A 26,666-nucleotide genomic window follows, 5' to 3' on the forward strand; every position below is an offset into this window, starting at 1 on the left:
GCAAGTTATAATTATTTATACAAGAAAAGAACATTTTTACTATTTATAAAAAGATGTGTTAAATTTTCAATTTTTGAAAACTTCACTCTTCGAAATTGTTTGCAACCACATGAAATTTCAAATGTTGGAACGTAAAGTGACGACGATCTGGGCGTAAGATGGACTTGTAACGACTAAAAGATCGTTCAACATCTACAGATGTTATAGGTGCCTTGCTGAAAGAAGTTATCTCGTTGGTTGTAAAGGGTTCACGATGTTCTGAGGTGACTTCTGTTCCACTGATAATATCAGAAATCTCAGATGGTCTCCCACCCACCCTTTGTACTTGCTCAGTACTTCTACCAGTTTTGATCTGATCAGATCTCCCTTACTCCCAGGTATTCCTTCCACCTTTTCGATGACTTTTTTTAACGTTGGACACGTTTTCTGTCAGTCGAACATTTTGGGACTCAAGTTGGGTAATGGCTTGTGCAAGAAATACGCAATTGCCAGAAATGAATGCTAGGTCGTTCCTTAAATTAGGTTTCTCGAATAAAGACTTGGCTGTATTTATCGCTACTGCTTCGTCTTCGAGATGTGAAAGGTCATTATTGATTTTATTGTAGTTTTCATAGTAATACTGAGCTGCTTCCAGCCAAGTACTCCATCTTGTCAATATTGGTTCTGGTGGAAGGCACAAGTCTGGATAGAGATCTTTTAGCATTTTAATGCGACTTGGTGCTATTAAAAACACATTTTTAACCACTGTGATTCACAGTCTGTGGTTCACAGTTCCTGTCAACCACCTCCCAATTATGAAAATATGCCCAATTATGAAAATATGCCCAAAATGAAAAATATGTACATATTTTGATTAAATATGTAGAAATATTTATTTATTTTAATCAAATATGTATAAATATGCGATAACATCCAAATATGTGCAAATATGTGAAATAAAAGTAGACTCAGACGGCTTAAAAAGTGTCAGTATGAATACTTCTAGTTGAAAAACGTCTGTAAATTGCCTAGAAAAAAATATGTAAATACATACGAATCCGTTCCCTAGTAATAATCATAAAAAATCAATTCATATTGCGTCAGAGTTTTGATGACTATTTGGTTATTATTAAAATTGGAGCTTTTGATTAGTTAATTTTTAATTAATTATGTAAATTGTTAAATATTAGTTAAATATTGTCTAATATTGTATTAGTTAAATATTACAATAGATTTCTTTACTATTTTCTTTTTCTATTAGACTAGAACCCAATAGAAGCTTTCTAGTAGTAGTCATTTTGAAATCATTTCCTATCTCTTTGTATAATTTTCTTCAATTCTCTCTCCTTTCTTTTCCCAATTTAAAATTGAATTTCTTGGTCTACCAATCGAGGAAGTCTCCTCAAAAAGGAGGAATAATACTGGTTTCAGTGCTTAATTTTCAGACTACATAATTTTCTGAATATAGAATGAACACTGCACAAAAAAATACGTCTTAAATGGTGATTTCTCTGGCCAATTATTGGCAGGCCAACTGTGCATTTCAGAAGTTTTATAACCCCGCGAAGGTTATAATGGCCAAATTAGATGTGCCTCTCAATAGAGTTGGCAAGACTGTCTCATTACATAGAGTGGATTGTAGACGCCTGGCATTCATCTTTATAGGTTAACTTAACTGAGCTTTGGCCACTGAATTGCCACATCATCGTCCGGGAAGTACTTTTCTCCATTAAATGCCCAAATAAAGTGTGCGTAGAAAGGAAAATGCCTGCTTGGTGATTCCGGCTGGTGATGTTCCATTACATTGACTGTGGAATATGCAGCGTTCCTTCGTGTAATTTGCCAGTGGCATCTAGATCTAAAGGTGGCTGATTATCAGGCCGCTTTAGGGCTGATAAATGTTTCGCACACCCTCGACTAATCTCAGTGATGAAAGCGAAAAAATAGATCCCTTTGAGTAGTGATAACTGCGTACTATAGTCGCACTAGCGTACTTGTTATGGTACTGACTACTAGCAAAATTGTGGTAGCTCCAGTGACTCTCAGTAATATGATTTATTTTTGACGGATGAGCAAAAGGACCTCATTGCAGATGTGCACCTGATTTTCAGAGTTCAGCAGGTCTGGGCTCACCGCCAACCCACTCACAGAATCTGCATCGACACGAGATATTAGCTCAGATTCTTTGCGGGCCATTTCTCTGTAAACAGCCTATTTTAACCTCGGCAGCCTCAGATCTACCCAGGAAAGTCTCCAAGCAGGAAAGCTGATTATCTTCTCCCTTCTTGTTGCTTTCTTTCATCAATAATAATCAAATACATCCATCAAAACATTTAGTGAATAAATATTTGAAGTATAATAATTTTTATAGAATTACGCATATTCTATTTTTTATATATATATTTTTTTATCACTACACTTTGCTTTGAAATCAACTTATATTTTTCGATTGCATGAATTTTTGAAAATTATGAAAACTTATCACAAAATACTTTCTCTAAGAAATGGAGTAAACAAGCCGCCTTAACGTTTCAAGCGTTTAAGCTCAAGCATTAAACTCTCCTTTGAAAAAAAAAAAAAATCCTGACGGATTGCCAATTGTTAATTGATGATGGTCCAGAACTCTTAAAATTAATGCAGTAAATGAAGGACCTGGCAGAATTATTCTTTTGAGATAAGTTTTCTGAAAATGTGTTGTTGAAAATAAATACTAAATGGAAAAAATTTGGATTTTTCTTTTTATATATAGTCACTGATGCTGCAAGTAGCAAAGAAAGCAAGCGTATTGAAAAGACGGAAATCCAAGAATAGAATGGATCCACCCTCAGTGGCGAATACACCCGGACCAGTGGAATGTAATAATATGACTAGAAGAGATAGTGAAGGCGATGTCGTCTTCTACATTGAAGAACCAAAAGCTGGTTAGTGATTTCTTTGGTGGAAATAATATTTAAGTTGGTAGAAAAGTGGATACGAGCCTGGTTCGAGAAAGGGATTCGGAATGTTCATCAGGTTTCTGATGGACGTGTGCCCCATCACTTTAGCGAATTCCGTTTTACCAAACTTGACATGTACATGGTCAATGGCCTAGGCTAGTTCCATTTAAGCATTAAACGAGACCGATCCGCAGGAGTATGGCGGAACATCGCAGCTCGACTCCACAACTTATATTCGACAGGCGGAAGGAAGTTATTATTTCGTCACATCGCGTTGTAAGATCTTATTTCCTTTCTTTACTTTCCCTTCGCCATTAATGTAAGACAATACGAGTAAATGTAAGTATATGAGTAAAATGCGGAACTTACGTCTATTTTGTTTGCAACGTTTAAAGATCAAAGTGGGGTACATGTCCCTTACAGAGCGTAATACTGATTTTGTTCGCCAATTCTGTTCATTGCCACTCCTAAGCACTTTTTTTTATATGTATACATTGAATTTACAACTGCAACGATTGTTGCAACAAGCAAATGTGGTACATGATTAAAAAAAATAACACGCGAAAATATACGATTGGAGAAGGCACCCAACAGTGTCACGCCATTATCTTGGACATATGTATGCTCTTATTACAGTAGATCGCGAGACCATCTTCTCTTTAATCTTCTTGGAGGATCACCTGGTATTGCAAAAGAAGATAGATGTTCTATGAGAGGGTTAGGATGAGCTGATAGTAGAGGATTGAAATTTGAGAAAACGAGTGTTAGCAAGATCTTTAATGAAAGGGATTTTGAAGTTTCATTATGGATGGTGAGGTTAGATACATAGAACGGAGCGATAAGAAGTTTTCGGAAGTATTTTTGACTGTAATGTGTGGAGGCGTAGAGAGTTGGAACGCTTAGTCGATCTCCATACTTCGATACTACCTCATACTACCTAAGCACTCGTATTATTGTTTTACTTGAACGAACATAAAAGAACAAAATTTCAATGGTAACATCACCTCATTTGAGAACATTTTACCCTGGTTCTAGAGTAAGAGGTAAAAACCTTTTTTTTTTCAACACAAATCTGATTTTCAGTCTCTGAAGATGACTGGAAATGCAAAATCTATTATAGTGTTATCATCCAATACTACAGATCCAACCATGTGTTCAACATTTCTTTTTTATTATTTCGGGTAGGAACTCCGAACAGGGTGCGCAGAGATGGTACCACATTCCGAGGTTTAGTGAGCCAAACAAGCAGCGTGACCGAAGTTGCAAGCGATGAGATGGATCTAGAAATGGAACCTGAACGAATTACAGTGTAAGATTTGTTTATTATTTACTTTATTTCATTAATAAAAGCGCTACAGTATTAAGTATGTTGTAATGTATGACGTCAAATTTGTCATTTCGAGTCATTTCCACCGGAAGTATCAGTCTTGAGATTCCCTGAATCCGAGAAACTGGTCTGTGAGAGTGTGAACCCAGTATCTCACAAACTAGAAGTCGCAGGAAGCCGAAACTTTATATTTAGATTAAATTCCACCAGGTGGGGTCCTGCCTACAATGTAGCGATCTTATTCCTTTACCGGAATTGCCACTTCACTGAGTGGATTTTTCACTGAGATCCTTAGAAACTGCCTCCGTCGGTTATCAGTAATCTTCATTTTTTTGGGATTATGTAAACTTTGATTAACTTTTATTTCTATCATTTCTTTAAGGAAAGGGTTTTTTTTAAAGCATTTCCGGGAGATGGGTGGAAGTTAGCTTTACTTTAAAAAGTACCCTTTCAATGTATTGTAAAGCTTTCACAAACTTTTAATGAAAATTAATTTTTTTTTTTTTTTTTAAGTTTAGAGAAAAATGTGTAAGTTAAACTTTGACAAAATTATTATAGTAAGAGTCGTGTAAGTGATTATTCTAGATTTTTCTTTCACAGATTGACAGAAGTCCATAAAAATGCTATTAGAGCTATAAGGAAAATTAAATATTTCGTGGCAAGAAGGAAATTTCAACAAGCCAGAAAGCCCTACGATGTACGTGACGTAATAGAGCAATACAGCCAGGGACATCTTAACATGATGGTCAGAATCAAGGTAATGATAAACTAATCAGTTCAAAGAAAGTTCAAAGTTCAAATAAGATCAAAAAATGTTGTTATTTAAAAGCTAATTATTATTTGTAAACAAATAATTATTTGTATAGAAAATAATAACTGGCAGGGTGAGGGCAACCGCTCCCTCGTTGGCTCTTTAATTAATATATTTAATATACAGCTCTTTAATTAATATATTTAATATATAGCTCTTTGATTAATATATTTAATATATGAGCCGTTTATTTTGAAAGTGGCCTAACTCCATTTATCTTCAAATCGAGATATTTAAGGGTTTGCGTTTCAATGATTTTAAAAATATACGTATAGGATACAAATGAGTCATAGTGTATCTAAGGGTGTTAAATTTAGGGTGAAGGGACCAGTAATTGACTGCTTAAGAAAAAATTCGAGTTTAAGATAGAATAACTTCCGTTATTTTGGCTCCAGGTGTAGGTTGTAAAATTGTACCGCTCCAGTAGGATGTATTTTATTTTATTAATATTTTAAATGCAGTAAATTCGATCTTTATGTCAACCAAAAATGACTTTTTTTGTAAGTATGTCAATGACCCAGTAATTGACATACCGAATTTTCGGTGGAACCAGTGTTTGACATGGGGTGGGACCAGTAATTGACATACAAATATATTCATGAAACGACATAAGGTATGCATTCAGAATCACTTTTAAATCTAAATAAATCACCTAAATCACTTTTTCAATTGGATTTATAACAAAAATCGGTCTATTCATAATTAATTACAATCAGTTCTTAAATAGGCAAACCTAAATAATCTAATATTTTTTCATCGTTACTCTTTTTTATGCAGTTTTTGACGATCAACCCTTACACAACTGTCCTACCGGACAATTTTAATTAAGTCTAATCCAAGACAGGTAATTTGAATAACAGCCCTTACTTTCAATAGTACCAAGGAGATATTAGCTAACATGCTTGTTAGATCGTACACAATGTCTGTCGGCTCGCTTTTATCTCTTTCTCTCAACCCTTCCGCTTTCTTATCCTTTCAAGTTTCCGCTAAATATTTTGTTACTTAAACCTTTTTTTTTGGGAACTTTTTTGGTTCTCACTTTACCAAACTCTACTTCCGATTAGACTATGTGGTCACATCCTTGTTTTATTCATTCCGCCTATAACGCTGCTACCGATCGCTACTACGCGACTTTGTGTTCGAGTTGTTGGTGCTTTCTAGTGAACCAAATTTCTCCTACGCTTCCCTTCTTTTGGAGCGCTTCGCTAATATTTTCCACAATCTGTGCTGCCAGTGTCATTTGCTTCGAAACCAAACTATCTGAATGTAATTCATTCTTACTTTCTGCATCTATTCAGTATTTTATTGTTTATTATTACTGAGTTACCTCTTGGGCACATGTATATATACATTGTGTGCACGTTCATCGCGTCCCGCAACAGGTTGTAAGCATTCGCACTTATAACAGTAATAAATAAATGAAACGTCAATGAAAAAAAAATAGATTAAAAAATATATATTTGTTATTGACTCTTTAACTTGGAAAGGATAGGTATTAATATACACATACCTACAAATAAACCACTGATATTCACATAACTAGGTAACCAATTGACAAAAATATGTGTTATTAAAATAGGCACACCATAAAAGAAAAAATGAATGAAAAAACAAAATATTCTTTCGGAATCCATAGGAAATAAACATCATAATATATCTTACGTAATTGATAATTAGCCACTTGAAATCACAAGCCATTTGAAAACCTCACAAATCAACGGTTTTATTAAATTGGTAACGTTCTCCATAAAGTAGTACATGGCGATCCAACCTTCACGTGTTTAGGAATTAAAAATGGTTTTCATACCGATTTCATTTTTTTTTTAATACAGTTTAGCCTATTTAGCCTATTCGTCTTCGGTCAACATGTCTGTCAATTGGTAAATACAATAGATCTTACAATCTTTTTTATGTTATTAAGGTGTAACATCACCAAGTCACCAACTTCTCCACGTATGTTTGATTTCGCACCTGGTACTTCTCTTGAGGAAGCTTCACTTTTCCTCTGGCCGTTTCCTTTGATGGAATTCTATGGTTCAGCCATTTCCTCCCTTTCTTCTTTGGAATGTGGCAAGGACCCAAAACTGAGGGAGAATGAGAGATTTTCCAACTCCGATAAGTGGGCGTCGTTTTTATTAGTCACGTAGGCCTCGTGAAGCTGTTCGGCGATCACGATTATTCCAGTTTGTTGTTCATACATTACTTGATCTCTACAGGATAAGCATTCTGCATGCCCTCTTGAAATAAGGCGTACATTTGCTAATTCATTAATTTAAACATATTTTGTTGGAAGTTTTACTATTTATTTTGCCGATTTTTATCAATGATTTTATTTTACAATGATTGAATTTTTAATTATAATAAAATTTACCAACCTATCTTACCATTTTCCCAGGAAGTCAATCACTGGTCTCAAACAAAAAAGCTGTAAGACTAGTAATTGACATACATGTCAATTACTGGGCAGATTGCCGTTTCAAGGACCAGTGATTGACAGCCCCATTTTAATCCTCAATGCTTCTTATAATTAAAAAAAAAACTACATAAATGAAATCTACAAGTAATACTAATTATAACAGAACATTGATAACCACACGAATATATGAACAAATAAACGAAAAATAAGAAAAAAGAAAAATTATTTTCTTATCAATCCTCCTTAGCAACGGCTTGTTTTTTCCTTGATTTTGAACTTTTAACACAAATAACCTTCCACTGATACCAAGGAACCTTCCAATAATTAATATTTTTCTGGAACTGCTGCCCAAAGGCTTCTCAATAACGAAATTGAAAGAATCACCACTAAAAACGGCTCATATCCCTTATAATACCAGTTTATTTCTGGTATGTCAATTACTGGTGCCCAGTCAATTACTGGTCCCTTCACCCTATAGTTCCTATTAAAATAGTGGCAAATTATTAAGTGAATAATATGCGTTTTCTTATCAAGAATGGAGTTAAGCCACTTTCAAAATTAACATCCAGATTCATTATAAAATTTGAAGGTGCCCAAGTCCATTCAACATAATTTAAGATGCTTCAAATTGAAAAAAAACATAATTTATTTTACATATCTTTAAAACACTTTAATTTATGCGATTCAAAACATTTTTTAACAACATAACGTACAAAACATAAATAACATAAATTTATTACAAAATAATTCATTTTGTGTGTGTGAAAGGGATTTGAAGAAATCATGATGTTCCGGTGGTATATATCGTAATAGGTCAATTATGTCCTTGAATTTTGCTGTTGTAATTTGTCTTGATTTAAGTATAAATGGAGTTAGGCCACTTTCAAACTACACGGTTCAATTATTGAACTAACTCTAAAAACTTATGTGTCAAGAATTTATCGTATTTGCTCGGAATATGAGCAACCTGAAATGCTTTACTGATAAATAACAGGAAGTTGTACATGTAACCATGGCAACCGGAAAAAATTGACAAATAGAGTTAGGCCACTTCAAAATAAACGGCTCATATAGCTCTTTAATTAATATTTAAAAGGATAAAATAAATTTAAAAAAAAAATATTTGTAAGACTAACTGCAACTCGTCTTTATTCAGATAGCAATTTCTTCTTCTTGATTAAAGTCCTTTAAAAAAAGTGTTCATTCCAATTTTGAATTTCAGTGAGTTTAAAAATTTTCCAGTATTTTCACTTACATCTGGAAAAAAGAAAGAAAAAAAAATAAGTTACCAAAAACACCACTAAGTTGTGCTTGAGGGGGTGTACAATTTAGCTGAGATATAATAAAATTTATAAAAATTTGCCCTAATTGCTATCTTAACAATAATAACCAATTTTGTTTTTGGGGTAGACAAAGCACTAAACTGTCCTATACAAATTTAAAGCAGGGGGCCGAAAGTTACCGGAAAGAAGAGTTTAGGATCTTCTTTTTATGGTTTACACATCCAGCATCCCTCAATCCTCTCGCACAATCCCAGATCTTCAAAAACCGTCCTCACTTGCAGGGCACCTCACTGAACTTGGATACAAGCGTTGGATTAACTCGCATCAAATACTTGGAAAATAGGCTCACGTGGATTGTTGGAAGACTGAGACGACAAGAGCTGAATGTACGATAAAGACGTGCTTCCTTAGACTGTTGGACAGACGTTCAAATCTTTTCTTAACTAACAAACTAACGATTTAGAAAACTATTTTACGACCAATTTGGACATAGAGGGTTATAAAAACTAGGGCTTTACGAAGTGAACCAATCCTTGAAAACCAAAATTCTCTCCGCAAAGTCTTCTAAGATCGTTACTAAGTATCCAACTTTATCCTAACACAATGATCTTAAAATTCCCTTCGGTACGGAAAATCGTATCCTCTCGTTTAAAAAAGTCCCTTTTTTATTCCAATTCTACAGTTGTACTCTGTCCTAATTCCTGGTAGTCTTCCCCGTCGCCTGAAGCACCACTGAGATCGACTGATACTTTTAAGCCAACGATCAATATTTTAAAGTCGATTGAATATTGTCCCCCTTTACTGTGAATGTATTAGTCAGTAGCACAAGAACTTGTTCAGTTTATTGAATTATAAATACAGTTGTAAGTATAAATAAATATTACATTAATATATATTGATTTTACTCTTTTTCTTCTCTTTTTTTTAAGGAATTGCAAAGGAGACTGGATCAAACTTTAGGTAAACCAGGTAGTTATCTAGGAGGCATCGACCGTGCTGGCAATATTAAACCTATGACTATAGGAGCTAGACTGTGTAGAGTTGAGCAACAGGTGAGCAATCTGGTTTTCATCTTGAGTATTATTAGATTTTGTTGATATTGGATACACTGCTGCTTTATATTTATAGTTTGGAAATACTTAGGGTTATTTCCTTTCTCTTGCTTTAGTAAGTGGAAGTGTTGCGATCACCAGTTTTTTGTTTTTTTTCTGCATATTAGGTTTTAAATGGAAATTCATTTTTTTTGTGGTCCTCAGAGTCCAAATTATTATTAATATTATTTATAAGAATATAGTTGTATGACTGTACGTACGTAAGTACTCAAAAACTATCAAGAAATTACTCAATATTATTTAGTTATTCTTTCAGCTATAAGAAAACTCAAATTTTGTATTTTTGTTTTCCCTAGCTTTCCAATATGGATAGAAAATTGGATCAGCTGACGTATATACTAAATGCACAGACACATAAACATCCATTGGAGGAACAAGTGTGATGCTACATTTATATATAGATATACTATATTTTAATAAGCTGTATGTATATAACTTTTATATATTATATATATATGACATTTGGTAATTTTTGGTAGGGTATCTATACTCTCATTATCTTATTTCATTATTTATTTTAAAATAAAATGATTATTTAAAAAAAAAAAAATTATAAAATGGGCAGTTTGAAATGAAACAAATTAAAAATATAGTTGCTTTAAAAATAAATAAATAAATGTTTCTAAACATTAAAGAAAATAATTCGATAACGTTTTAATTGAAATTATATCGCCGAATTAAATAAAAAAAAAACAATATTTAAACAAAATAATGAAATACATCGAAATTTTATGAAAATAATTAATGAAGACCATTCATTTTAATGAAGACCACCTTTTAATTAATAAAAATAAATTTCTTTTATTAAGAAAAATAAAATTAAAAAATTAAAAAAAACAATCTCCCTTGTGCTTTCTTAAAAATTAAAAAAGAAAATTATAAATTGTAGTTTTATAAATTCCTTCCTATATTATTTTATAAATATAAAAACATAAAATAAATTTTAAATATAAAGGGCTTATATTGGTAAATTTTAATATAAAAAAAAAAATATTAAAATGAATAAAAGATGCTGTCATTTAGAATCAAATAGGTGATGTAAATCTTATATATACTATATTTATTATGTTAAGCCTTTCTTTTTATAACTTAGATAAAAAATAAATAAAGAAGAGAAAACTTTATTCTCTAATTAAACTAATAATAATATTTTAATTTAACAAATAACTATATTTAGACAATCATAAAGACTTACTTAAAAAAAAAAAAAGAAGAAGATAATACTTGAGCTTATTTATTTTTAAAGTACTTTTTTTATTTGAATATCATTGGTTTGGGATGAAGGTCCGTCTTCCCTCTCTAGAAGGAATATTTGGTAACCGATGGACGGCCAGAGTTCAATAATTTATTGCGATTACAAGTCGTCTGTGTGGGGAAAAAAGGAACTAACCAGAATCAGCTGCAATCTTATTAGTATCCCGCCACAAGTTCATGTATTTCAGGACTTCCTCCTAGAATCCTTGTCGTGCGACAGAAAGTAATTCCCAGCTGTATTCTACATAGTGATGGTATCCTTAGTGAAATGGCTAAAAAAAAACTAACCGTGGTCGTGGTAAGTCCCCTTCCAATTTTTTTGTGAACATTTTTACATGTTATCTCTAGATGGATAATAAGTCGACTTGAATTCGGCCGTTCGTCGGATTGTGCCTCAGGGAAGCGATTTTTTTTTTATTGATCGAATTTAAAAAAAAAAAGTGCTTGTACAAACTAAGTCCACAGGGCTCTAAGTGCATTGTCTCCGCAGGATAGCCAAGATCCCTGAGGAAGTGGCTAGTCCATTTGCTACAGTGGGAAAAGAAATCCTTGAAAGATTTAAACGAAGAATCCTTAAATATTGTTCTAAAACTTGCTTTTTAGGAGGGACGACTATTCTTTATACCATCCGAGATTTTCATCTATCAGGCAGCTTATTTTCTCTTAATTCTAATCGATTTCGGATTTTCTTTTATAGGTCTGAGTTTGAGTCACCAGTTTCTTAAATTTAGAATCCAATTACGTCACGTTAATCCATCTCTTGTGCTACAATCTCTTCCTTGGAACAAGAAGTGCTCTCTGTAGTTGTATCTGGCCTGGTTCTATCCTACTGGTTCCATCTTTCATCAGTCTCTCAAGTTCCAGATAAGAGCCAGATTGAGATTGAAACAGTTTCGATCCGTGGTGCATTGCCGAAGTTTTTCCTACAGATCCATAATGCTGCAGTGTTTCCAAATTATGACAGTCCCTTAGAAAAAGCGCAATAATCTTCTTGGTTGGTTCTCACTCACCTGGGGAAGACACTACTATTGGGTAGGTTCTGGACCCTTTTTTTTTTTTTTTTTTTGGAAAGTCTCAGCCCTGTGACGCTTCATCATTTATTTACAAGCCATCTCTTCATAGACTCATAGACAGTTCCATGCATGTGGAAGAAATTTTGAGTAAGGAAGGGCCTTCCACTTTTACCACTCTTTTTTTGGTCTCTTTGATGCCTTTGAATTTTACCAAAACTTAGTCTTCGTGTGTTTCCTAATGAAGCAGGGGCCCAACAAACGTGGCTATCACGTTCTGTTCACTTAGTTTTTCTTCGTGTTGATGTGCTACCATTTCCGGAATGTCTGGTCTCTCTGCCAGAACAGCTTTTCAAACTGTAACCTTGGATTTGCTCTCTATGATGGAGCCTCAACAGCTCACTAGCCAGGTGGCCAGTGCTGTCTACTGCGAGGAGACACTGTCTAGTTGTCGGCGGTAAGCCAAGATGGCTGAGGGCACCTATGGCCTTAAATTTAACGAGTTTAAGTACAAGAAAAAATAAAAAAAATCAAAGAAATAACCAAAATCGATCAGAATTAAAGTGATTTCCAAAGAAGTCATGCTATGATAGATAAAATTTGTTTAAAAAAAAGTCAAACATAAACCAGCTTCGTGGATCAAACCATTAACTTTCGATCTCCCCAAAATGCTGTTCCTTATAACTTAACCAAAAAAGAAGTACTAACTTAACTTTATCTTTACCCCAAATCTGCTCCTAAAGATCTAAGAAAAATACAATTTAAATAATTTTTGAGTCTTATTTTTAACTTTCATTTTTCTTTTGGCGATTAATTTATTCAACCAAAGAGAAAAGAAGTTTTTGTCACCTTATGTTTTTTTTTTATTATATATTTATTTGTTTACTATGCCAAGCTTTCGACCTAGAGAGCAGGTCAATCTTCAAGGCTATGGCATTTGAGATCCTGTTCAATACTCAAAACAGTCACGATCTAAGACTCCACTTATTTATTCTTTGTAGTTCCAAAATGTAAAAACAAATATGTACATAAAATTATTGAACAATGTTGGACTTTAATATGTCCTAATCTCTAGATCGAAAGCTCCGGCATTATAAATAAATAAATGAAATCGACGGTTATTTTCTTTCTTTATTTTTCATTTATTTATTTATATTTTTTCATTAAAAGAAATGCTTGTAAAGAAATCCTATGAGTCGTAGATTAATTATTTGTAAAATACTGATAATATCAAAAGGAACAAGTGTATTGTGTATACAATTATCAAATATTTGTAGTATTTTTTGAATCTTAAATTTAAAAAACATATTATATATTGTACGTGGTTCCATCAGCTTGCTAATTTACAAAAAAAAAAAAAAAATTAATAAAATTTTGTACAAATTTAAAATAATATTTCACCATTACTTTTCTTTTTAACAAAAGACGCGAATTATCCAAACAACTTGTTTGGATAATGGGATTATAGCTTTGGATTAAGAATTTTGCAAAGAGTAGGATACTGCCAACCGCTTTCTGAGTTGGGCTTTAAAGACGGGAACCATGCTGAAATCTTGAAAGTCTACTTTAAGAAGATAATGAAGTTTTAAAGATAATCTAGAGAAGATATTGGTTAATTTAAAAGAAAAAAACACGGAAAAATAAAAATTAATAAACACCTTCTAAAGTTTCGTTTCGTACAAAAAAGCTTTTTTGTTCAACAATGATGTTGCCAAAAATGGAAGAGACTTGCATGAACCTCCAACTTTAGTCAGATTGGTTGCTGAAATAGCTGAACAGTTTCCCATCTTTAACCTACTAAGGGTATTCGTTAAAGCCTGGAAAGGGTTGTTGTCGGCTGTGGTAGGATCTGGAGCGGCCAGTGTGAGCTTCAATAAGATTTACATCTGTAGTTTTTCTAACTAGTAAATCGGCGTTTTTCCTGAGTTAGGTCCAATCTAGTTCTGGTAGAACCTCTTAGGAATTTTTCATTCAAAGATAATTGTATTCTTAAGGAGAGATTACGCCAGTGACATTGATTTGCGTTCCATCTAGGTCAGGGGTCGGCAACTCGCGGCTCTTTTATCCAAATTTGTAAGGCTCTTCAGCCTGTCCAAAATAAATTGTTTATTTCAATTTTATTGAAACAAATGAAAATTCCATTTATTAAAGTAAAGATATTTTTTCAAAAAGAATTTTAAATGAGATTTGGTTTGAAATTGAATAGAATTATATTAAAATACAGTACGTAATATATAAGACTGCCGCCTTTTCATTCTAACACAGGTTTAGTTATTATTTATTTGTTTATTTACTTTGTAATAAGTAAAAATAAATGTATAAAACATTTAAATGTTATTGAATATCACAGAATCATAATTTGTGAAAATACAAATGATCTACAGAGTTTTTTACACTCTATCATCCTTGCGGCTCTTGCTAAGATTTATTAAGATTATTTAAAGAAAATGGCTCTCTACTTGAAATAGCTTGCCGACCCCCTGTTCTAGGTGGGTAAAAAAAAAAAAGGTGATTTTTCTCTTTAAAACTACATAGAACAAAAGAATTTGAAATAGTAAAACTGCAAATCGTGATACTATGATCGGCTAATGTAAAAGTCCCAAAACTATCGTACGAGAACTTCGACAATAATGTACTTTTTTTTTGCTAGACTTTATAGCCTTATCTGAAGCACGGATTTCTGATTTTTCTTATTTAATCAATATCTTCCCCCAAAAGTTCAGTTTTAGAAAAATATTTCTGACCATGCCAGGGCACAATTCCTTATCTTGGAAACAGGGCGATACTACAAGCTGGGATAGATTGTAATTATAAAGGGATTACCAAATTATTTTTTAAATAAAAGATATAAATAAAATAAATATTAATGCAGATAAAAATAACTCACTGCTGTGACTAGTGTATATAATAAAAACGAAAATCATAAAAAATATAAATAATTGTATTGTAAAAAAATAAATAATGTTATTAGTTTCTCGTATTTATAAATTTACTGAGATTTATTTTTAGTTTTTACTATTTTAAAAAATAATATCTACGCACTTTGTGTGTGTTTTGTACCAAACAAGTGCACTTCCTCTTCTACTGATGGAATCATAGTGGGAGGGAATTTTATTCCCCCTCATTTCATATTATTCAATGATTAATCATTAAAATCATAAATATAAAATTGATTAGTTTAAAATAAAATCAGTTTATACTAGTAACGATTCAAAAATAAATAAATATGTATACATATATTTTAGAGGCATATTTTCTGTGTAAGTACATAATATATAATAGGGGGTCCAATTTGTATGCTAACAAGACGAAAATGAAAGAAAAACCTTAGAAAATTTGTAATCTATAAAAACAATAATATATTTTCTCAAAAGCACATCAGAATAAATTTTGAATAGAAATAGAAAAACTATGATTTTGCAGTTAAGTGATGCTAACTTATGGGACATTTTCTTTATATATTTATTCTATTTGCAATATTGTAAAAGCTGTCACTATCGTGTGACTATTATATAGGGCCGGACCAGTAACTAATGTCCATAGGCCTACTGTGTGTAGTACATCTAAAGTGGAGTTCAATGACATATTGGCCAACTTCATATTTTCCACTCTTCTTGAGTGAAGTCACTTTAAATATTTTTTCTAAAAAAAATGAACCTTCGATTATAAAAATAGCACTTGTTTAAAATATTTCCTAAAATTTTCTCAAATATTTCAGAAGAGATCAGAAGTAAATGTTTAAAGTGCAATTTGTAACCTTTGACTTCTTTATTTTAAGACAATCTACTTTAAAATTTGGCTACTGGTCCATTTAAAAGAGTTTTTCAATGAATTAAACAACTTGATAAACTAACACTGTTGAGTGCTCGTGAACACTTTTTCTTGTAAAACAAACGTAATTTCTCATACGAAGATAAAAGGAATCCTGGAAAATGATATACCGTTTGAAAGCCCATTAAACAAGGAAACTTTAACTACAAAGTGCCAGCACCTAGATCTGATAATGATCACACATAAGGGCCTAATGAGTTTTCTTCAAAAATTTTCGATTACTTTTATTTTTCCTCCAGTATCCAGGAGGAAGATTGAGGCTGTTTGGAGAATAACTTAGGCTTCAAAATGGTATCAATTTTTAGAAAATTTATCTGTCTTTCTAACCGTGTCATCAGAATCGAATTCGGACTAAAACTTCTCTGAGTAATAACATTTTTATTGCAAAAAAAGTAATGATTTTAGAAAGAAAAAAAAATTGAAAGTGACGTCACTCAAGAACAGTGTTAAATATGAAGTTGGCCAATACTTCTTTGAAGTCCACTTGATATGTACTAAGTCCACAGTAGGCCTATGGACATTAGTTACTGGTTCTCCCTGTATAGTCTTGCCCCGCCAGTACCTGTAGGAATACACCAGTGATGATGTATTAATCAAGGGACATGCTTAAGTTGAGCGAATTCCCCAAAAATCAGTCGATGACCAAAAAAACAACAAAGGGTATTTATCCAAATTTCACAGGATTGGGAAGAAACTTTATTGATAAGGAGGTTCTCGTAAAGTGCTGTTGACAGAACCTTGTATCCGGCACTGTTGGAGGGATGGATTGTTGCTTTTTGGAAAGCTTTCATCGAAGAGATTGGAAAGTATAGTGCTGCTGTACATAACCACGACCTGCAAGAACGCTCTCTGCGATCCGTCACTACATTTCTCGGATCTGATTGTTAAACATAAGAGTACTCGTAAAAGCAAGAAAAATCGTAGCAAGTATTGTAATCGTCTCATTTCTTGTTTCGAAATAGATTTGACTCTGAACTTTTTGGGTATCAGAAAATCTGAAAAGTTACAGGTAGCTCAAAATTCGTATTATTGCTGCTTCGATGAAACTCGGAATCTGAAAATGCCACTTTTCTTAAGCGTTTTTTTTATTTTTTAGAAAATTTTTCTTAAAAACTTTTACCAGAAAAATTGATATCTTACGGATTCTCTTAGGTATTGCATGTTTAAAGCTTCCCTATAAATTTTCAAGTTTGTAGAAAATCATGTTTCAAGTTTTTCTATATTCTTCGGAAAATGGTTGGAAAAATGCCTTTAAAAAAATCTTTTCTCTGCTTTTCATTTCTTAAATACTTTTTCACATAAACCTACTGGTTTTTATTTTTATTATTATTTTTTTTAATTATTTTCGGGCACTTCTGGGATCTGTCAAGTTTGATAAAGGATCAGATTTCGGAAAGGGAAGAAGAAAGAATATTATTATGTAAAAACAGACATCTCATTAATTTGTAAGATATAGGTGGTTAATTACTTTATCGTCAATAATTTTATTGTGATAATAAATGATTTTCTGAGAAATACGCTTATTATTGGGCCAAATAATAACATTTCGTGCCCTCCTCGGTTTATGATTTAAGGCGCGTCAACATCTAAGGTTATTGGCGCCCGGAGCTTTTTTTAGTGCCCTGTCGGCCTCAGTTTTCTCTTGTTACAGACAACACTGTCCCATCACCGGACAGTTAGCTGTAAGAAGCTTCTAGGAAGAGAAAATCTAAGGGTCAGCAGCTGGATTCGAACCCGGGACCTCCGCGTGGGAGTCAAATACGCTAACCGCATAGCTAATCCCTTCCCTCCCTAGTTAATGTCAGTTACTTAGTAAACTTCTGCAATTTAACTTCAATTTTTGTAAACAATTCTCATTCGTTATAATTTTGTACTACACTCTACACCTAAGAACTCTTTTTTAAATTTCTTTTCATGTTCTTTTTCTAGTAATGTTTAAGTGATTCTCTATAATATTTTAATCGTAGCATCACTTAACCAAAATTCTATCAATTGAACAAAAATAAAAATGCTATCACAAAAAAAAAGATAAATAATAATGTAAATACACAAAACAGGATCAGAAAGTAAAAATCTTGTTTGTACTTTGTAAGACAGCAATAATATTTTGCATAAATATAAAATTTTAAAGATATAAATAACTTGTAGAAATATTTAAATTTATAATAAAGTACTATATTATTATAAATAAAGAAAAAGAAAAAAAACATTTTCATAATTTGTTCCTTTTGTGCCTATGTAAATAAATAAAAAGTAAATATATTTACTATCTTTAAAATAAATTATATATATATATATCTTTTGTAAATAATTTTTTTTTTTTTCTTAAAAATATTTCATAAAGTTTACTAAATAAACTATAAATAATAAAAATTGATAATAATTTCTGATATTCATATAAAATATTTTTAAACAGCACCCTTTTTTTTGGTTTACGCTAGTGTTTATAGCAAAAGTAATTATTATAATAATAAATTGTAAATAATATTTAAGTGAATTTTTATTGATATTCATTGAATGTTAACACTATGCCTGCCAAAACAAGGAAAAAAAGAGGGGAGGGGGGAAATAAATCACAATCAATAAGTTGAAGATATTTTTTGATTTGCTATGAATTGTAATTCCAAAAAAAAATTAATGAAAAGTGAGTAAAGTAATACTTTTTTACACGTGTGATGTAAAAATTCTCTTTACTCAGAAGGTGTTTTTTTTTTTTATTTCATTTCAAAAATTTTTTTTTATTTAAATGATTATTTATTTAATTAAATTTATTTAAAAGAAAAAGTGCTGTCGGGGAGCAATAATACATATCTTGCACAAAAAAAATAAATAAAATAACAATATATAATAATATATTTGTAGATTATAAGCTGTTAAGACTTCTCGTTTTATCTCTGTATAATATATATAATTATATTTAGGCTTATATTGATAATTAGATTTACTTATTCTATAAAAAAAAACCATGTAAATATATAAAAAGTAATTTTCTGTATTTATTTAAAATGTTTGTTTATATTTTTGTATTCTATTATCGTTCTCTTTATTACATTAGAACTAGGGGTGAAAAAATTGAGTAATTACTATTTTCAAGAAAATCAGACAAACATATTTTAAGAATCTTGTTTTTTTTTTTTAGTTTGGGGGTAAAAATAATACTAGTTTTTGAACTGTATTTTATAGTTCATTATCAGGGCTAAGGTTAACATGTGGTTATGATTATTTACTACTTGTGGTACTATAGCTCTTCAGCAGGTACTCTCTCCAAGCGACGACCCTTGAAATGCTTTTGGAGTACAAAATTGCATCTATTTGCAGAAAAAAATCACCCCTCGAATGCAAGTCATTGTGAAACCTCTTTCCCTTTAAAAGCATGAATTATTAAGGGTGAGTTCCACTAAGCGCTCACAACAATCAAAATTTACCTTCAGCCGTTCCATATGACGATCGCGGTCATAATGGTCGTGGTGAAAACGACACTAATGACGTCCATTATTTTCGCTCACGCGAAGCTTACAACGCCCCACCTTAAGGTGCTTGGTCGAAGTCAGGCGTTCAGCAATTCGGCGCAATTTTTAAAAGAAAAGATGGCGACCGAAAAAATTATCTCATGTAAATGAAAGTATTATCTCATGTAAATAATAGAATGTGTTTCTCGAAAGTCTAAAAATAATAATAAAATGAAAAATTACTTATCCCTTTACATAATAAATCACTGAATAATAATCAATTACACTTTGATAGCTAATAATACGTGGCTTAAGTTTTCGCTTATCACTATTGCGATTTTGTAAAATTGCATTCCACTTTTCATCGGAACTAGATGAAGAACTTTCTAAAGCATTATTACGTTGCATTAATAAATATCCTACTGTTGCCACAAAAGACATTTTAATTTTATTTAAACGTAAATTTTATAAATACTCCACAAAAATGTAATATAAAAAATTGAATTATATATATCTATATTTTGAATATAAGTCAACTTTACCAATAAAGTTTATTATAACTGCATATAAACGGGGTTAAAATTAAAAAAAAAAACAACCTCTTCAAGCTTCTGACTTATTTTCGAGGTGGCCATTTGTAATGTTTACATGAACGGTTGAAACGCTCTGAAGTCCATTCCACTTGAGTTTTCGATTGTAACGCTCGCAAGTGCAAGTGGAACGGGCAAAACCGCGGTCGTGAGCGTGACCGTTGTGACCGCTTAGTGGAACGCACCCTAAGTAAAAAAGTTATTGTTCGTACAACTGGGTACACTGTACAGTTTAGTGCCATTTTGATTATGCTGGCTTTGTACAAAGATAAATGATTATATGTTCATGGCCTAAAAAAGTTATTGTGCATGAATTTGTTTCAGCTTTTAATGATCGTCAAATATTCATATTAAGGATTCAGTTTAGCGAGGAATCGGTTCAGAGCAAAAAGAGGGAAGTTGTTTTTTTTTTGTTCTGGACCTATTCCTCGCTAATTGAATCATTAATACGTTATTGTGCATAATATGCTTTTAGATGTGCATTATAGAATATGTAAATATAATCATTAACTATGGATTCTAAGCCCTGATGATGAGCTAAATCTTGTTCAAAGCGTTGCCTTAAAAAAAGAATCGTTGCCATCTTTAATATTTTTTTACAAAAGAAGAGAAGAAATGGTTTAATTTCTTAACATTTTATTATGATTTATTAAACCAACATTCTTATAAACCTAACCTAACTTTCTCTTACTCTGATTCTTATGATTCAAACTAGGAAAATTTTCAATAAACTACATTTTTTCTCATTTTAATTTAGCTAAATAAAAAATGAATTCCAAAACGTAAAGTTTCCACTGCTTTAAACGTCCCTAATAAAAACTCTGTTCTCTTAGAAAAAAATACAATAATAATAATAAACAAACTAAACAGATATTTAGTATATTGTTTTTGTCAACATCTATGGTTATTGGCGCCCGGAGGTTTTTTCAGTGCACTGCCGGCCTCCGGACCGTGTTCTCTCGTTAAAGAGGACTCTGTCTATCACCGGACAGTGAGCTGTAAGAAGCTCCTAGAAAGAGAAAATCTAAGGGTCAGCAGCTGGATTCGAATTCGTGACCTCTGCGTGGGAGTCCAGTACGCTAACCGTATAGCTAATCCCTTCCCTTAGTATATTGTTAATTCATCCTGTAAATTCATTTATTCCAAGCGCGAATCAACTTCAATTCTAGCGGGAACAAACTACGCTTTTAGTTTTCTAAAATTTGGGGTTCAATTTGGGGATGCGATACCACCTCTATTCCCACCTTTGCGATCTAGAAAGACTCTTTTACACAGTAGTACCTCTTTACACACCAGCTTTGAGTTGGGGGGAGCTCTTTTCACTTTGGTTAGCATGGACTGAAACTTTAGACCAGTGATGGCGAACCTGTGACCCGCGGGTTAGAGCTTTTTCACTGACCCACAATTGCTAGGCAACCATTTGTTTGTATTACGCGGGTTGATTTAGATTTTCTAATTGTTGTGGATAATTTATATTCTATCTGTATTTTTTTTTCAATCACGCATTAACACAAAAGCAATTTAAATTCTAACCTATAACCTTTAGTTTGGATCATTACAGTTCTAAAAACGCAAATGACGACAAATGCTTTTGTAGTATTTGAAATAAAGCAAAATTGTTTACAAAATATCAAATAAAATGTATAATTTTACTCATATTTTGTTTTGTTAAAAAAAAAAAATCGACAGCCCAAAGCAAATAACCATATTTAGCTTAAGATGAAACACACTTTTGTTCAGTAATGTTTTGTAAAAAGAGACTTCCATAGCACTTTGTTTTCGTCCCCGTTTTACCCCGTTAAGCCAACTGAATTTTAATGATGTTTAGTTTTGAAAATATTCAGTTTAAAATTTTTAAACTTAATTCTTGTGTGAAATGGGCATTAGTGGTGACCCAAGAGCTATGTACAAAACAAAAAAAAAATGAACAAAATTTGACCCACGTCTCAAAAAGTTTCGCCATCCCTGCTTTAGACCTTTTGCTTCCGGAGCGTATTGCGATGCTCCAGGGTTTAGAGTGCTATAAAGGCTTCTAAGAAAAAGCAAACCTTAGGGCAGGTAGCCTGGACTCGAATTTGAATTTCCAAGTCAGATTTAACCATAGACATGCTAAAAAGCTAGCCACTTCTGTCTACTTGATCATAATCTAAGTAAGAGAAAGTTATATTAGTTTTGCAACTTGATTAGTTTTTATGAAAAGTATTTAAAAGATTTCAAAATAAAAATAAGCTTCAATTTCTTTCTAATGTATTAAAGACAAAAATTATGAATACATTTTCGTTTTCTAATAATAATTATATCAGAAAACTATTTTTTTTTATAATTAGTAGATATATATTATTCCTTTTTTTGTTTTTGTCGATAATTCTATGAAAAAAAGCAAGAGTTTTGGCCTAAGTGCTTCTAGATTTAGATTGTTCTAAAGATTTTACAATAATAATTGAGTTTATCATCTCTTTTTTTTATCAATTTTTCATTATTGTGATTATTTAAATATTTTTATGAAAAGTTTAATGAAATTAAAATGTATTATTTATTGAAACGTTTAAAAGATATTAAAAAATTCCTGTTTCCTTATAAGAAAAGGAATGGAATAAAAATAAATAAATAATATAATGAACTAGTAATTCTACATTATAACGCATGTTCTGTGATAGTTGTCTTAAATTCAGTGTTTGTGTTATTTATTAATTTTATTATTATTTATTTTAATTAATAAATCAGAGAGAGAGAGAGAGAGAGAGAGAAGTTTTGGATTGAAAGTTAAATTTTAGTAATCCTTAAGAAAATTAATTTAAAAAAAATGTCAAATGATTTCTGGATTCCATTTATCCATAATGGATTTAAAAAGTCATAGTTTATTAGATCTTTGAATAATTTCTCTGGAATTCATTAATATTTATTTATTTAAGTAACAAAGAAAGTTAGTGTTTATTTTTAAATCCCTTGATCTAAAATTATACTGTTACTGAGTGGGTAATTTATAAAATCTATTTTTATAAAATTCTACTATTTAATTAATTAATTTATTTTAAACTATGAAAGGTTTCGTTTTTATCAGAGAGTTTTTATCTTGAAAATGGTTGTCCAAACATAGAAACAATTTGTATATTCTTTACAAAACAGTTCAGACAGCGAATGAGGAATAATTTCTCCTTTCTCTGAATTCGAATGAAAATTGATCGAATTGCCAAGACAGGTAATTGTAGATATTGTCCAGCCAGTGTTGTTTGAAAGTGGACAATAAAGGAAAGCTTGTGAAAGCGGTAGGCTGAATTTGATGCTAGATTAGCTGTCGCTGAGAAGTTTAAGACTAAAAAAAGAAGTGGCCACAGACATTTGGACAGTGAATCGTTGCATACACACTTGTTTACTCATTTTTCATTTATGGTCAATGAGATGAACAGATTATAGTCGATTTCATGCTATAAAGATATGGATTGAAAAGGCGAGACCATGAGACCTTTTTCTTAGGTAACACTATGATCAGAGCCACGCCGTATCTGCGAAATATTAATTCAATTAAATGGAAGATCTGGTACGGCCATATAAACTATATGGAGGAATAATGGGTACCAGTTTAGGGAGGTAATAACTAATGGCAGTCGTCCCAGTAGAATTGGATGATTAGAGTAAACAAAAAATACCATTGGCACTATACAGGGTGTCCCAAGCTATATGGATAACGACTTTTTCTCGGAAACTAAGATAGCTAGAAAAAAACTAAAAAATACGTGTCCCCTTAGTTTTTGTTAGGAATCCAAATTTACTTTGTAAATTTTTTTCGGTGCTTCCAGAAGCGAGATACAGGCACCAACTTCATTTTTTCAAATAGGGAGGTGCGGTTTTTATTTCAGAAATAGATTCCTCTATTTTTTTTAAAGAAAAATTTACTTGAACGGTTTTTTTCTGTGAGCGATATTTTAGAAGTTAGGAATGAAAACATGATTCTTATAAGAAATGATAATATTATAACGGTTTTTTGATAGAATAAGAAGAAAAGTACTATTTTATTATAAATTTTACCCCTCATTAATATGCTCGAAATGGCCTCCACCATTAGAGATGCATAGACATGCTCTTTCCTGCCAATTGCCCCTTACTGCCAAAGAAATAGATTCGGCTTTAACCTTAAAGGTATCTATTATTCTCTGCTTTAGTTCATCTGCAGATGCCATCCCGACTTGATTCTGATACACCTAGATTTAGAAATGCTTTTAGATAAGCAGAACTAAGGAAAGAAAGAAAAAAGTTATGAAAAATGAGTATGAACAAGGTGATTACCTTGTTTTTCAGGTATCCCCAGAGGAAATAGTCCATAGGTGTCAAGCCCGGTGAGAGAGGTGGCTACTGAATCGCCATATAACACGCCCATCAAATTGTCTATCGAGATATCTCTTTACATGCCTGATGGTGTTATATCGACACGGGGGGCGATTCAGTAGCCACCTCTCTCACCGGGCTTGACACCTATGGACAATTTCCTTTGGGGATACCTGAAAAACAAGGTGATTATTCATAACTTTTTTCTTTCTTTCCTTATTACTGCTTATCTAAAAGCATTTCTAAATCTAGGTGTATCAGAATCAAGTCGGGATGGCATTTATAGATGAACTAAAGCAGAGAATAATAGATACCTGTAAGTCGGTTAAAGCCGAATCTATTTCTTTGGCAGTAAGGGACAATTGGCAGGAAAGAGCATGTCTATGCATCTCTAATGGTGGAGGCCATTTCGAGCATGATTTGTAATATTAATGAGGAGTAAAATTTATAATAAAATAGTACTTTTCTTCTTATTCTATCAAAAAACCGTTATAATATCATTTTATCATTTCTTATAAGAATCATGTTTTCATTCCTAACTTCTAAAATATCACTCACAGAAAAAAACCGTTCAAGTAAATTTTTCTTTAAAAAAAAATAGAGGAATCTATTTCTTAAATAAAAACCACACCTTCCCATTTGAAAAAATGAAGTTGGTGCCTGTACCTCGCTTCTGGAAGCACCGAAAAAAATTTACAAAGTATATTTGGATTTCTATCAAAAAACTAAGGGAACACGTATTTTTTAGTTTTTCTCTAGCTATCTTAGTTTCCGAGAAAAAGTCGTTATCCATATAGCTTGGGACACCCTGTATAGACAGATTACGTCCTTTTTGTCCAATCTTCTTCACTGCAATTGTTGATGAGCTCCTGGACCCTAAGTAACTATACTTAGAAATTATTCCTCATTCATCATGGTATTTCCCTCGAAAACTTTCCTCTTCTTTCGAAATTATAAATAAATAATGTTTCATTTCTTCAAATAATCTTCAAACGAGAGATATTTTACTTTAAATTTTTTTTTTTTTTTTAGTTTACAAACGAGCAAAAGTTTTAAGTATTATGTAGTTCGCAATCTACCGATGCACTGATTTCTCTTCTTTTTTTTTACAAAAACCTTTGGGTCTAAAATGAAATTAAAAAATCTTAAAAATAAATCCTTCACCCAATTTTGATTTTTTAAATAATAATCTAGTGTAACAGAATTCTCTTTGTACTTAATATAATTATAATAAGTAAATTAAATTGTAAGAATAAATTTAAAAATATAAAAAAAGTATTTGTTCAATTTATGTATAGTATTTTCTATTCAAATTTAATTTTTATATTTCTTCGTTTTTCATTTATAAGTTTTCAATTAAAAAAAATAATAATAAAGTGCAATGGTATTATGCTTTATATTATGGCTATAAAATGAATTTAAAAAATCTTTAAAAAATAAGCCACAAGAAAACAAAAAAAAGTGTATTTTAAAATTTAGTAGTGATATGCATATAAATAATAAAAATTCACTTTGATAAATTCCTTCCGTGTGTCTCTAAAAGTCCTTTTATCAATCAATTTTTTCCAATGAATATAAAACTATTTATAAAAATAGTTTAGTAATATTATAGGCTAAATAAATATATAATACTATAATAAAGCAAAGAATAGTTTAATTTTTTTTTTAAGAATAGGTTCAAATATACTTTGTAATCCTATAATTTAAAGCATGTGGAATACAAATATTATTATAATTTTTTAAAAAAGTAAATATTTGGAATGATGAAGAAAAAACAACAAACACAAAAATTGAAATAAAATGGATGAAGTGAATAAAGTTTTGTTGGTGTATTTTATTTGTTTGGTCCCCAAGTTTGTTAAAGATGGAGTTGATTTTGTTCACTAGATGTAGTTGATACATCCCATCGTGGGACAAAATCCTGCTTCAAACAGTCAACTTTGTTTCTTTTTAGGATGTTCTAAGTCTAATTTGAACCCATAGAAACCTGGGTAAGATTAAAATTTGAAATGAAACTATAATAACTGTATTCAGTACTTTATTTCTCTTCCCCAATGTATTTAGGGGATTGGATCAGGATAAAAAAAGGCTATGATTTGACCCAAAAAAATTTATTTTCGATTTTTTAAAAAAAATATCTTGCCCTTACCTTTACCAGGTGGGTAGTTAAGGTTGGTTTTCCCCCAAAAATTATGTATTTTTATTAATAGGTTTAATTTAAAAAAAATGTCAAGGGCGCATCGATTTTCATGGTCGTTAGCATCTTCAATCATTTTTTTTTTTTGACTATTTCCCTTAGCAGCACAAGTTCGGATGGCATTTGCTCTTGGTAAACAAGGCAGGAT

At 31.6% G+C, this 26,666-nt stretch overlaps 2 protein-coding genes across 9 annotated transcripts in view; one reads left to right on the top strand and one right to left on the bottom strand.

Moving 5' to 3' along the window:
* KCNQ (KCNQ potassium channel) overlaps nt 1-25,997 on the top strand; it is a 132,938-nt gene extending 106,941 nt beyond the window's left edge. For both annotated transcript variants that reach the window (XM_074141979.1, XM_074141978.1), the window contains exons 9-13: nt 2,729-2,900; nt 4,101-4,224; nt 4,843-4,999; nt 9,682-9,804; nt 10,161-25,997. In XM_074141979.1, coding sequence (XP_073998080.1) covers nt 2,729-2,900; nt 4,101-4,224; nt 4,843-4,999; nt 9,682-9,804; nt 10,161-10,247 — 663 coding nt within the window. In that variant the 3' untranslated portion in view covers nt 10,248-25,997. The remainder of the gene's footprint in view (nt 1-2,728; nt 2,901-4,100; nt 4,225-4,842; nt 5,000-9,681; nt 9,805-10,160) is intronic.
* The window catches only part of LOC141461185 (uncharacterized), a 45,499-nt gene that overhangs the window by 16,749 nt on the left and 2,084 nt on the right, over nt 1-26,666 (bottom strand). For all 7 annotated transcript variants that reach the window (XR_012462645.1, XR_012462644.1, XR_012462643.1 and 4 more), the window contains exon 2: nt 8,606-8,726. The gene's annotated coding sequence lies outside the window, so the exon portion shown is untranslated. The remainder of the gene's footprint in view (nt 1-8,605; nt 8,727-26,666) is intronic.

Source organism: Rhodnius prolixus, unplaced genomic scaffold (assembly GCF_049639745.1).
Source record: "Rhodnius prolixus isolate KJV_2025 unplaced genomic scaffold, Rpr scaffold_6, whole genome shotgun sequence".
Classification (NCBI taxonomy): Eukaryota; Metazoa; Arthropoda; class Insecta; order Hemiptera; family Reduviidae; genus Rhodnius; species Rhodnius prolixus.